At 34.5% G+C, this 14,075-nt stretch overlaps 2 protein-coding genes across 3 annotated transcripts; one reads left to right on the top strand and one right to left on the bottom strand.

Moving 5' to 3' along the window:
• The first annotated feature begins 2,741 nt into the window (after window positions 1–2,741).
• LOC108479922 (grpE protein homolog 2, mitochondrial-like) lies at window positions 2,742–12,475 on the top strand. 2 transcript variants are annotated; one of them, XR_008274686.1, is made up of 7 exons: window positions 2,743–3,132; window positions 3,713–3,920; window positions 4,005–4,198; window positions 4,275–4,442; window positions 4,797–4,925; window positions 5,199–5,695; window positions 12,105–12,475. XR_008274686.1 is itself a non-coding variant. In XM_017782775.2 (6 exons), the coding sequence occupies exons 1-6, from the start codon at window positions 2,995–2,997 to the stop codon at window positions 12,183–12,185; spliced, it is 918 nt and encodes a 305-aa protein (XP_017638264.1). In that variant the 5' UTR covers window positions 2,742–2,994; the 3' UTR covers window positions 12,186–12,475. The 2 variants fall into 2 exon arrangements, 1 of the variants encoding a protein (XP_017638264.1); XM_017782775.2 differs by lacking the exon at window positions 5,199–5,695 and having other exon boundaries at window positions 2,742–3,132.
• On the bottom strand, window positions 12,138–13,996 carry LOC108479921 (F-box protein At5g07610-like). The gene has a single exon (XM_017782773.2). The coding sequence runs from the start codon at window positions 13,933–13,935 to the stop codon at window positions 12,685–12,687; it is 1,251 nt and encodes a 416-aa protein (XP_017638262.2). The 5' UTR covers window positions 13,936–13,996; the 3' UTR covers window positions 12,138–12,684.
• Window positions 13,997–14,075: the final 79 nt, after the last annotated feature.

Below are 14,075 nucleotides of genomic sequence, written 5' to 3'. Positions count from 1 at the left end.
TTTTAATATTATTCAAATTTTATTAAAAAAACGAAAACACAAAAATATTTTTATATTAATATTTGTCGGCTTTTTTCACCCATCACTAGAGGATTTTGATTGAGCAGAAGGAAGACTAAGATGAAAACAAGTCTCTACATGAGTTGAAGGAAGCCTGATGGCTGATGAGAAGATTAAAAATTTCTCTGCATTAGTTGATGGAAGCTTGATGAGTGCAATGATAAAACAAATCTCTTCATGAATTGATGGATGCCTCTTGAGCAATAGGTAAAATGGAAAAATAATAATGGCAAAGGTGGGGAGGATGAATATCATATATAGACGCATTCATAGCAGATTTAAGGGGAGAAGCAAGTTTTTTCACCTTCATTCCTTTGAGCATTGTTAGCTTTTTCTTGGTTTTATCTTTCAAATCCGCTATAAAATGAGCTGACATGTTTTATGTTTTATACCGTGGTGAACTATAATTGATCAAATTCATAATATGAATGTTGATGTAATCTTCGAGTCCGAAAGTCTGATTATATGATGTTAAAAAAGGACATCAAGTTAGTGGAGATGAGGCGTAAAATTGGTCGAAAATTGGAGCTTCAATTGGGTTGTTGAGGTATAGATTTATTACATGTGACGATCCAGTTAGCTATTCAACAGTTCATGTAGCAGATGATGATGATATACAAACAATGGTTGCAATTCATGAGACTAATGGTATTGGAAGAGTTGAGTTGTATGTCAAGCTCGACAACATTATAGAAGGACATAGGGAGATGATATTCCAAGCTCGTCTATGACCCCTTTTGTGGATTTGCAAATGGGAACACCAGACCCGACATATGGGTGGATTAATAGCTTCATATCATTGTTGGAAACTCCTTTTATCTTTGATGAATACAATCAGATGGAGATGCAATTAGGATATTTTGCATCACAATTTCTACAATCTAGATTTAGTAATGCTCCTAACCCATACAAGGTGCCTTCAACTTCTGTTGGTATGCACCATTCCCAATGATATGAGGGGCTGTCAACTTCTACTAGAATACACCAGTCCCAACCAAAAGCAAGAAGTACATGAGGATTTGACCAATTTGTTGTTTGGAGAACCCGCTGGTGATTTCAATGAGTCTGATTCTGAGACCGAGAAACTTATAAATGCTGATGATGTTGGACAAGGTAATCTGGAATTAGAACCTTTAGCCTGTATACTGGAAGTTGACTTTGACGGGATGAGAGAACTTGACTTTCTGGAGTATCCGCATATTACTCTAGGTCATACCACCCTAACCAGTACATATTCAAAGCAATTGGCTGTTGGTATTCAGTTTCCAATGAAAGAGGTTATTGTATTAGCAATTCAGGAGTACGATTTTAAGGCATTTACATATTACAGAGCGTATGTATCTACAACTATAGCATATGTAGGAACATGTGTAAAATTCGATGACGGATGCATATGGCGAGTATAAGCCTCATTTCTAAAGAGGAAACAGTTGTGGGAGATAATTAAATACAATGGTCCTCACACTTGTTCGGTTCCAATAGTATCTCAAGAAAAGGATGTTGGGATAAAATGAGAGAAGAAAATTTTTTGATAGAAATTTTATATACACCAAATTAAAAGGACTAAATTGCATAATATTTAAAACTGTTATTCAAAAATAATAACATACCCGTACTTACCTACCTCGATTATTTATCTACTGCATGCTTCAATAATTTCTTTATTTCTACATGCTAGTATATGCTTTTTCTACTTCCTTCATGCATGCTTGTTCACGAGTTCCATTATTTCTTTGCTCCGTTACATGCAAACAAAGCACTTCATTTTCCTGCTATCATGCATGCCGCCATGGGTTCCTACATTTTCCAGCATTTTCACGGGTTCCTTTCTTTTGGTGCGTGGAAAGAGAAGTTAGAATAGTGAAATCGACACCTTGAAGGTCAGAGTCGGACCCTCAAGATGTCGACTTTATCTATTTTTCTATTAATCCATCACTTCAACTATTTTACTAATTATACCATCAAACTAGTATATTTGAAAAAAAGCCAATATTTATTACTGATTTTAATAATTTCCCAACTCATATAATAGCAAGGCTTGGAACACATATCATTAAGGCTTGCTATCAACAACGAGAAACTTCTACCTTTCTCCGTAAGACTTTTGCTCTTTTTACTTGCTTACTTTTCTTACACTTGAATTGAGTGAAGGCTCTTATCACTTGATATCCTTAGATCATTATTATAATAACATCGAGACTTCGTCAAGAATAGTGTCAAACTCCATATCACTAGGACTTGACTTCAGGAACACACAAATGCATGGCACATAGAATATTTTTATCTATCTCATCAGAGATAACTGTTTACATGACTCACATGTGGACCTTATTTAACTTTTTTTTATCATTATCACATACTTAAAAAATTATTATCTATCACAAAAAAATATTATTATCCTTTTTAAATGACCAACCATAATAAAATTTACATAGTTCATATTTTAAAACCTCAAATTAATAGAAGGTTACTACTTTAGAGAATTATCTCTTATCATTTTTTCAACCAAACATTCCTAATCCTTTACAACATTTTACATACTCTATGTGAATTCATTTCTTAAAAATTTCAGTCAACTATATAAAATAAAATTCTTTTGTAATTCAAATCTTTTCGAAAAATTCAACAGAGTTCAAAAGCTAATAATAAGCCACCAAAACATAGAAAGCTGAGCACATTCATGAATGTGCTCGAGAAGGTTCCACTTCCCACATCGGAAGCGCACATTGTACATATTGAGTTTCTTTTAAAAAAAAAAAAATTCTAAGGAACAAAAATAAATAAATAAATAAAATCTAAAGTTTCTTGCACTCCAGGCACACCTTATGTTTCCTGTTTCTCCTCTAAAACCCCGTTTCGTGTTTTCTTTATTTCCATTATTGGACCCTCTAAAACCCTAAACCCTCTTTTATCTACCTGATTCATCTTTCACAAATGTTGATGTCTAGGGCATTCTCATGCGTTTCCAGGACGGTCGTTGCACGCTCCTTGCTTCTCTATGCTCCTAAGAACCTTCATACGCCAACCATTTCCACTCAATTTCACTCTCTTGTTCCTGAATCTCATAATAAGGTACTAAAAATTTACAATTTTTGGTTAATTGTGAGAAGGGTTTTGCTAGGTTTTAAGGGCTTTGTTTACTTTAGCTTAATTCCATGATTTTTTTTTTCTTTTATCTCCGTATTGTTATCTTAATGTATCTTCTTGTTTTATCATGTTGGAATTCTGTGTGTTTTATTTGGAAGTTAAAATGGGTTAAAATTTCTATGAAAGAAGGTTTCTTTTAGGCTATTTTGCTTATTTCCCCCTTAAAATTTGATATTCTCACTGTTAAATAAGAGATTTAATTTTTGTTATTTAATATAAGAAAGGAGAAATTTTTGCTACTTGCCTTGCAGTTATTACATTAATTATTTATATGGTGTCACCTCATTTTTAATTTTGAATTAACAGGTTCTTGTTTGGTTTAAGGTTGTCTTTTATTTCAGTGTTTGAATGATCATGTAGGATTTTAAAATCCATATCTTGGTTCCTTCAGAACATAACTGATTCCTTCCTTTTCTATGAATTGTGCTATCTTAGTGCAAGTTCCTTGAAATTGGGTGCAATATTACTGATTTTATCTTTATGTGCCCTTGCTCTGTCTGTACAGTTGGTGACAATTGATGTGTCTCTGCTACATCATTCAAGCCTCAATTTCTATGCACTCCAACGATTACATATCTCTTCATTTGCCTCTCCCAAGCCTTCCGAAAAGGATCATGAGGGTGATGTAGAAAATAATGGTCAAGAGCCTATAAAACCAGGTGGGGATACAAATCCTGGAGAGGCTGAAGTTACTGATCAAGCAAAAGAATCAGGTTCTAACTTGGAATATCGAAGTACTATGCCTCAGTCTGATAAAAGGAGAAGAGTCAATTAACAAACTGCATTTTCTGATTCAGGTTCTGAAAGTGATGGTGAACTATCAATGGCCGATATGGTCAAACTTGTCCAGGAGAAAGAAGGACTCTTGGAAGTCAAGCAAATGGAGATTGAACAAATGAAGGACAAAGTTGTTCGCACTCTTGCAGAAATGGAGAATGTTATGGCTAGAACAAGACGTGAAGCTGAGAACTCGAAGAAATTTGCCATACAGGTATTGTTGGTGACCTGATGATCACTTGATTTCTGTTATATTTGGAGTTCTCTAATCATTTGTCAATGTGGTGTAGAATTTTGCAAAGGGCCTACTAGATGTTGCAGACAATTTAGGAAGGGCTTCTACTCATGTTAAAGGCAGTTTCGCTAAGGTAGATGAGTCCAAAGACACTGCTGGAGCTGTACCTCTTTTAAAAACACTTCTAGAAGGAGTTGAAATGACCGAGAAACAGCTTGGAGAGGTAAACCTTTTGTTACTCACTGGAAGTCTTTTAACGACTTCCTATGGTATTGGGAGTTCTCATGAAGATTAGTTGTTAGGGATCCTGTACTTCAATTTGTAGGTTCGACTTCCACATTTTTTCTACGGTGAAGGGGAAAAAATGGCAAACTGGATTCCCTTCAATCATTTGACATCAATGAAAATTTATTACCCCAAGTAGTGCACTTAGTTATTGGGGAAAAAATGGCAAACTGAATTCCCTTCAATCATTGCACATCAATGAAAATTTATTACCCCAAGTAGTGCACTTAGTTATTGTGATCTATAACATATTAAATTTGTTACTAATGGGTTATAAATGTTTTGCTTTCAGGTATTTAGGAAGTTTGGAGTGGAAAAATTCGATCCTACAAATGAACCATTTGATCCACACAGGCATAATGCAGTATTCCAAGTACCAGATAATGCTAAGCCTCCTGGCATGGTCGCTCATGTTTTGAAGGTATTCTTTTCTTATCTATTTTTTATTGAAACTGTTCCTTTTGTTCATCGTCTGTTATAGTTAAATGCAAATTACTATTTGGTTGAAGAAATATGATTTAAGTTTTAATTACTGTTAAGATTTAACAATTACCCTCTCAACTTATCTTGTCTATGTCTAACAACAACAAAAACAAAATGCTGTTTGAACAGCTTAAGTGGTCATAGTTCACATTTCCCAGACTTAGATACATGTTTGTGTCTGACATGGATGTGTTCTATTTTTTCTTTTCAGTTTTTTCAAGTATTGGAAGAGTCGTATATCTGTACCTATGAGTTCGAAAGAAGTATTTCATGAAAAAAGAATTAGAGTAACTGTACATAGTGATGTGAGCTTCGGGACAGCTAGTCCCGTTGTATTTCTCAAATTTCGGAGTTTTGAACTTGGGAGGGAGTACCAGGTCCGGAACCAAACTTAATTCCTTAGCATCGATTCCACCACGATAGTCGGTGCTTTCCATTTCTTTAAATTTTTCTTCCAACCATCTACACCTTTCTTCAAGCTCTTTCGGGAGTTCTACCCTTATCTTTTCTGCTTCTGTTACTTCATCAAGATTGAAGACCACAGGGTTGGTTGGGTTGTCCCCCGGATTAGAGCCCGAGCCAGCTTGATAATTCATCGGTGCCGAAACACCGGCCTGAAATGGTTGGGGCCTAATTGTGACCGATGGCCTTCTTGGGTACATGTCAGGTTGTGTCTGAACGTCCGCTGGGGCAAAACCCGGAGGGTAGGTAGGATCTTCATTATCTTCTCCCGCATTGATCAAAGAGCTTTTTCCTTTTTCTAATCCGCCAGCCAATAGACGAGTTAATTGGTCCATCATGCTTTTCTGGGACTTCAACATATGGTCCCTTATATCTTGCTGGATTTTGTCAAGCTGTTCTTGCATACGTGTTTGTAATTGATGTAACTGCCATGATTTTTAGACATATAAGAATAAACGAATAAACATAATGAAATAATGATAATGAGAACAAAACGAAAAAAAAATACAACGATAAAGGAAATAACAAAGTAAATTATAGTATAAATTGAATTTTAAATCGGGGTAAGCAAATAAACATACGAGTAAGTAAACAAACTTATAATAAATAAAAAGCATAAAATAGTAATAATGGTATTAACAAAATACATATAGATATAAGTACAATAACAATAATGGTAATAAAAAATAAAAATAATTGTAATAATAGCACGTTAAGTTGTAACATAAAATAATAAAAATTGTGATAAGAAAAACATCATAGTAAAATAATAATAGTAATAATGTTAATAAAGATACAAAATGATAATAAGTAAAAATGTCAATGAAGATAATAAAAAATAGCAATAGTAGAATAGTAATGTTCATGCGTAAATATAAAGATAGGTATAATACATAAAATATAAGCATAAATATAAATATAAAGAGAAATAAAATTAGATAAGACGAATATAAATTAAGATATCAATAATAGCAATAATAATAAATATTGATAATAAACAATAATAAAAGGAATAAAATAATAGTAATAATAAGAATATTTAATAATAGTAATAATAACAACAATATAATATATACATGAAAAGTATTGATAATAGCAAATAATAACAAAAATAATAAAATTAATTAATTTAACAGTAAAATAGTTAAATAATAAAAAAGGGATTAAATTGAGGACCGAAACAAATTATTAAGTACAAATTTAGATAAACAAAAATGATTGCAAACTGAATTAAAAGTGGAAGAACATATTTGGCAAATAACCCACTATAGCAAAAACGCGCGGATCTTTGGTAAGGCGGGTCGGGTCGCACAGGTATGGCCATTGCTCCGGCAAGGTTTCAGTCCGGTCGCCACCGTGGACCGCCGCAGTCGTCGGCCACCGCACACGGTGGCCGGAAAATATAAAAGGTACGCTTTTTTTATATTTTTTTAAAATATTTTTTTGATATAATCTAATATATTGTATAAGAAAAGATAGATTCAAAAATAGAGGGAAAAAAAGAAGAAGAAAAGAAAAGAAAACCTTAGCCTGATTTTGAACCTCCTTTCTATTTCAATTGCTTTTGTTCTTTTACTTTGAATTGCTACTGTTTTTATTCAATGTCTCTCCTTTGTATTGATGATGAAAAAAAAAAGGGGTCCTTTTACATTGTGTTTTGATGGCTTTTATAGCCTTATTACATAATTTATTTTATATTTTCTTTTTTCTTCCTTTTGTAAGTGCAAGTGGAGTGGTGGCATAGTGGTGTAGGTGGTCAACGTGGGTGGCCAACAAGGGTGGTGGAGTAGGTGGGATTAGGGTTTTCTTTTTCTGATTTTTTTTTTTTGGGTTTGGTTTGTATTTTGGGCTAAGTTTTGGGCTAAGGGTTTTGGGTTTGTATTGGGTTTTAATTGGGTAAATGGGTTATGTTTATTTGGGCCCAAAATTGGGCTTGTACAGCTGCCCCTCTTTGCTTGTTGTCGTGTAACGAGAACAGAGTAAAGACTTAAGAAAGACCAATGTTGCCCTGTCTTATTGTGTCTGGACTTGTTTAGTGCTCCTTTTCTCCAGGTAGCTTTATTCCAATCTTGTTGCTTCGCTTCGCTTCACCGCTTCTCGCAACTTCAAGAAGGTAAGGTTTGTTTTGATCGCTCCTTGCAACTCCATGGAGATAAGACACGTGACTTCAATCAATTCCATGAAACTTCAAGGAGATTTGCTGTAGCTTCGATTAATCCACTAAAACTTTAAGGAAATCTATTGTGGCTTTTAGTTGCTCCAACGCCATTTCGTGGAGAAGATATTTGATTTTCAACTTTGTTACTCTCCGCTAGAGGTTAAGGCTTGTCATCGGTGATCTGCTTCCCTACTGCTTAGGGGTTTAGATTTGTAAACTCAACCTGTTACTCTACTGCTTAGGGGTTTAATGTTTGAAAATTTGGCTTGTTACCCTATTGCTTAGGGCAATAATATCTATAAATTTCAGCTTGTTACCCTACTGCTTAGGGGGTTAAAGTTTGATGGTTTGAATCTACTTCACTGCATTCGAGGAGGCAAAATTCGATGTATTTGATCTGCTCCACTGCACCTTCATGGAGATAAGACACGTGACTTCAATCAATTTCACTGAAACTTCAAGGAAATCTGTTGTGGCTTTTAGTTGCTCCAACGCCATTTCAGGGAGAAGATATTTGATTTTCAACTTGTTTTCTTATTGTTTAGGGGGTTAAGGCTTGTCATCATTGATCTGTTTTCCTATTGTTTAGGGGTTTAGATCTGTAAACTCAACCTGTTACCCTACTGCTTAGGGGTTTAAGGTTTGAAAATTTGGCTTGTTACCCTATTACTTAGGGCAATAATATCTATAAACTTCAGTTTGTTACTCTACTGTTTAGGGGGTTAAAGCTTGGTGGTTTGAATCTGCTTCACTGCATTCGAAGAGGCAAAATTCGATGTATCTGATCTGCTCCACTGCAACTTCATGGAGAAAAGACACGTGACTTCAATCAAATGCTCCTAATTATTTTGACCTATACATTCATAGATTATTCATAACGCATCTGATTAGGAGCATTTTATTCATTTTGATCATAGCATCCTAATTCGTTGGCATAAGCATAAATACATAAAACTGATTCTACAAGTCATGTTCCTAGAATCAGTGAATTCACCAGACCTTAACCCCCTAAACAGTAGGGTAATAGGCTGGAAATTACAAATCTCGTCTCCCTGAAGCTGCAGTGGAACAGATCAAATCCAGCGAATCTTGTCTTCTTGAAGCCTCAGCGAAGCAGATTAAAGTCACTAGCCTTATCTCCCTGAAGTGCAGAGGAGCAGACTGAAGTTACAAGTCTCATATCCTTGAAGTCGCAGTAGAGCAGACTAAATGTACAGACCTTAAACCCTTAAGCAGTAGGGTAACAGATTGAATTTAAAGGGCTTTAACCCCTAAGCAGTAGGGTAACAAGCCAAATTTGCTGATCTTATCACCCTAAGCAGTAGGGAAACAGATCAAAGAAGATGGGCCTTAACCTCCTAAGCAGTAGGGTAATAGGCTGAAAATCACAGATCTTGCCTCTTTGAAGTTGCAGTGGAGCAGATCAAATACATCGAATTTTGCCTCCTCGAATGCAATGAAGCAGATTCAACCCCCTAAGTAGTAGGGTAACAAGTTGAAGTTTATAGATATTATTGCCCTAAACAATAGGGTAACAAGCCAAATTTTCAAACCTTAAACCCCTAAGCAGTAGGGTAACAGGTTGAGTTTACAGATTTAAACCCCTAAACAGTAGGGAAACAGATCAATGATGACAAGCCTTAACCCCCTAAGCAGTAGGGTAACAGGTTGAAAATCAAATATCTTCTTCCTGAAATGGCGTTGGAACAACTAAAAGCCACAGCAAAATTCTTTAAAGTTTCAGTGGATTAATTGAAGCTACAACAGATCTCCTTGAAGTTTCAGTGGAATTGATTGAAGTCACGTGTCTTATCTCCATAGAGTTGCAGTGGAGCAGATCAAAATAAATATTACCTTCTTAAAGTTGCAGTAGAGCAGTGAAGCGAAGCGAAGCAACAAGATTGGAATAAAGCTATCTGGAGAAAAAGAGCATTAAACAAGTCCAGACACAGTGAGGCAGGGCAAAATTGGTCTTTCTTAAGTCTTTATTCTGTTCTCGTTACACGACAACAAGCAAAGAGGGGCAGCTGTACAAGCCCAATTTTGGCCCAAATAAATATAACCCAACTACCCAATTAAAATCAAATACAAACCCAAAACCCTTAGCCTAAAATACTAACCCAACCCTAATCCCACCTACTCCACCATCCTTGTTGGCCACCAACCTTGGCCACCTACTCCACCACCCACCTTGGCCACCTACACCACTATGCCACCACTCCACTTGCACTTACAAAAGGAAGAGAAAAGAAAGATAATATAAAATAAATTATGTAAAAAGGCTATAAAAGCCATCAAAACACAATGTAAAAGGATCCTTTTTTTTTCTTCATCAATAAAAAAGGAGAGACATTGAATAAAAACAGCAGCAATTCAAAGCAAAAAGAACAACGAAAGCAATTGAAATAGAAATGAGGTTCAAAATCAGGCTAAGGTTTTCTTTTCTTCTTCTTCTTTTTTTTTTTCTCTATTTTTGAATCTATCTTTTCCTATACAATATATTCGATTATATCAAAAAAAAAATATTTTAAAAAAATATAAAAAAGTGTACCTTTTATATTTTTCTACCATCGTGTGCGTTGGCTTACGACGACAAAATGACGACGGTGGTCCATGATGGCTAACCGGATGAAACCTTCTTTGAGCAATGGCCATACCCGTATGACCAACCCGCCTTACCTAAGATCCGCTGCTTTTGCTATAGTGGGTTATTTGTCAAATAAGTCCTTCCACTTTTAATTCAGTTTGCAATCATTTTGTTTATCTAAATTTGTACTTAATAATTTGTTTGGTCCTCAATTTAATCCTTTTTTATTATTTAACTATTTTATGTTAAATTAGTTAATTTTATTATTTGCGTTATTATCGAGACTTTTCATATATATATTATATTGTTGTTATTATTACTATTATTAAATATTCTTATTATTACTATTATTTTATTCCTTTTATTATTGTTTATTATCAATATTTATTATTATTATTATTATCTCTTAATTTATATTCGTCTTATCTAATTTTATTTCTCTTTTATATTTATGTTTATATTTTATGTATTATACCTATCTTTATATTTACGCATGAATATTACTATTCTTTTATTGCTATTTTTTATTATCTTCATTGGCATTTTTACTTATTATCATTTTGTATCTTTATTAACATTATTACTATTATTATTTTACTATCATGTTTTTCTTATCACAATTTTTATTATTTTACTGTTACAACTTAACGTGCTATTATTACAATTATTTTATTTTTTATTACCATTATTGTTATTGTACTTATATCTATATGTATTTTGTTAATACCATTATTACTATTTTATGCTTTTTATTTATTATAAGTTTATTTACTTACTCATATGTTTATTTGCTTACCCCGATTTAAAATCCAATTTATATTATAATTTGCTTTGTTATTTCCTTTATCGTTGTATTTTTATTTCGCTTTTGTTCTCATTATCATTATTTCATTATGTTTATTCGCTTATTCTTATATGTCTCAATATATCGCAAATCCATATTATTTTGTCATTGTAATTGTTGTTTATATCACCACCTTTGTTATTATTATGCATGTTAATATCGCAACTCGTTTCTTATTTCACCATGCGATTATGATTACATTGGTCTTTTCTCGACGCACATAATCGCTTTTTCTAAAATAAAACAAGTTTCAGATTTAGACAATTCGAGAAAATTGCCCTAACTTATCGGGTTTCGGTTTTCCTCGTTTAAATCTAAATAACGATATAATCCTCTTAAATCGCAATCTGAAAAAATACTTATTTTGAAGTACGAGGTGTTGTGCCCTAACTTACTGGGTACGACATTTTGTCACCTCGAAATAAGAATTTGTTTAAAAATAAAGGTAATATTTGGTATTAGGAAATTCGAGAAAACGTGCCCTAACTTACTGGGTTTCGACTTTTCTTGTTTATCCTTAATAACCGAACAGCCTTTTAAAAAATTTTAGAATATATGAATTTTAAATAAAGGCAAGCTCATTTTCAAAGTTTGAAATGTCATGTCCTAACTTACTGAGCGTGACATTTTATTACTTCGAGATGAGAGTGTCTTTAACATTTGTTTTAATTTATTCGGTCATTTTCAAATTAGCATTTTTACGAAGAGGGATCGTATTTCAATGTCTTTCAAGCTTTCCATTTTCGACACTAAGATATTAATTAATCAATTAGGTACCAATTTTTGGGCGCTACGAGGGTGCTAATCCTTCCTCGTACGTAACCGACTCCCGAACCTGTTTTCTTGATTTAAATGGAACAAAATCGTTGTTTAAATAAATCAAACCATTCATTAAAAACAATCATTTTTATAAGGTGATCCAATCACACCTAAAAAGATTGATGGCGACTCCTGTTTTCGTTTTTTCTTCAAGTCGATACTCGTTTTTTTTTTTAAAAAATTGGTTACGACAGCAACAAAAATCATAATTTACTGATACAAGTGTTTTCTTGTTTTGTTATTACAGGCGGGGTACATGCTTCACGATCGGGTAATTCGACCTGCTGAGGTTGGTGTTACTCAAGCACTCAACAATGATGCCAACTGAAAACAATACAAATGACAAAGGGCTCTGATGCTTGATGATAAGCTAGTTAGAGTCAGTGGCAAATTTTTCAAAAACCTTGCCTTATATACATGCATAGTCATTCAAAACTTCTTTATTTCTATATTTGGCCATCAATTTCTTGTTTCACTACTCATAGAAGATACCGCTAGGTGAAGAGGGCTTTTTGTACGTTTTCCTCTTTCTGAAGTAAAATAAAAAGTACAGTTTTCTTGATGAAAAAGATTCAGCTGATTTGGCTGAAAGAATATAACAGAATAGCTTTTCACAAATTTATTTTGGCTAGGAGCATTTTGAACAAAAGCGCATTTACAAATCCATCCTTCTAAATAGCTTTGTCAATAGATTGCATTTCATAGAGCTGGAAATTCCCATTTTCAGATCATGCATTTCTGATGTACCACAAAGTAAAAACTCTAGCTTTTATACCTTCAAAAAGCAGGTCTACAATTTACAAGCTCTGAAGGAAAATGATGTGTGTTCAGAGAGTAGCAAGGCTTTCTACGTAGTGAAAAACATTGTACCATTTATATTGCATACAATCATAAACATTGCTAGCCCTCCAGCTTGACAATAACTTGGAAGTGTTTAGCCTGGGATTGTGGGATATGATTTTACCTGGTATCACCATCACCACTTCAACATCTTCATCTTTTTCCCCTCTCACAACACTTAGTATTGAATATGCATAATACTGAACTTCAATCTCCTCCACATTATTCAGTGCTAGAGTAGGAAACTCATCCATATACCTTCTAGCAATCTCTGGGAACTCAGATGCCACATTGTTGAGATCAACTCTGTATTTAACACACCAGTGAGAGTGATCAGGCTTCATTTCCAGTATATGAAACCTTGGTTTGCTTATGGAGTCAACTTCAATAAGGTGTAAACAGCCAGTACACTGTCCAAAATAGGGGAACCTTTGAGAGCTCCAGTAACCAGATGGTCCTCCTGTCTGAATCCTTGGCATTGCCATTGTTTTCAGGCTTTCAGTTTCGACATCAAAGTAAAGGGAAACATCAGTGGGGCTAAGCCAATGGATTGCACCGTTGCAAAACACCCCGTGCTCGAAGTCTGTATAATATGGTGCTTCGAATGGACCACCAGAGTCAGTCCAAGCTTTATTTTCTGATGAAAAGATCTCAATCTGATATGTAGGAGAAACAAGGTGTTCAATCTCATTGAGATTTAGGTATTGCATGTTATTCATCAAGACACAGATGACTTTATAATGGGTGGATTTTGAAGGATCAAAAGCTAAATTAATACCGGCTATGGACCTGTTTGCAGTTGCATTAGGTAAAGGAACAGTGACAAAGTTCTTGGTGGTGGGATTACAAACACAGTAAGTAAAACCAGAATCATTGTCCGAACTAAAACTGCAGAGAAGCAACAGCAAGCCATTGCATGACTGCAAAATTTCAATGCCTGTAACATTGAGAAATGACAGAGATGGTACCTTAAGCATGTTGTGATTTGTGTCAAAGTTAAGGAAGCCAAAAGGGCTGCCGTAGTAGTAGAGACCAGAGGGACCAAGGTTGACGTTCAAATGGCTGATTTTAGCAGCAAATTGAGGATCAGAAATGAGAGAAAGCCATCTTTTGGAGACACATTTGGACTTGAGAAGAGATTTAACAGGGAAATGCAAGAGGATCTGTGTTAAAAGATCTTGGTTAGATTCTACCATCTCAGCTGAAGATGTTTGATTTGCTGAATCATTATCAGCCATTTTTATCTCTGTGTATGTCCCCTCAAAGTCTGGTGAGTGAAAGTGAAAGCTTGAGAGAGAAAATGGTAAAAAGAAGAGATGGACTTGACTGCCATGTAATGCACCCCACATTTGGCAGCCATGCACATTAATGCTGGCAG

This window comes from Gossypium arboreum, chromosome 11 (genome assembly GCF_025698485.1).
Source record: "Gossypium arboreum isolate Shixiya-1 chromosome 11, ASM2569848v2, whole genome shotgun sequence".
In the NCBI taxonomy this organism is placed as follows: Eukaryota; Viridiplantae; Streptophyta; class Magnoliopsida; order Malvales; family Malvaceae; genus Gossypium; species Gossypium arboreum.
Note: the sequence above shows the minus strand (reverse complement) of the source record. Positions and strands in the feature narration are given on the sequence as shown.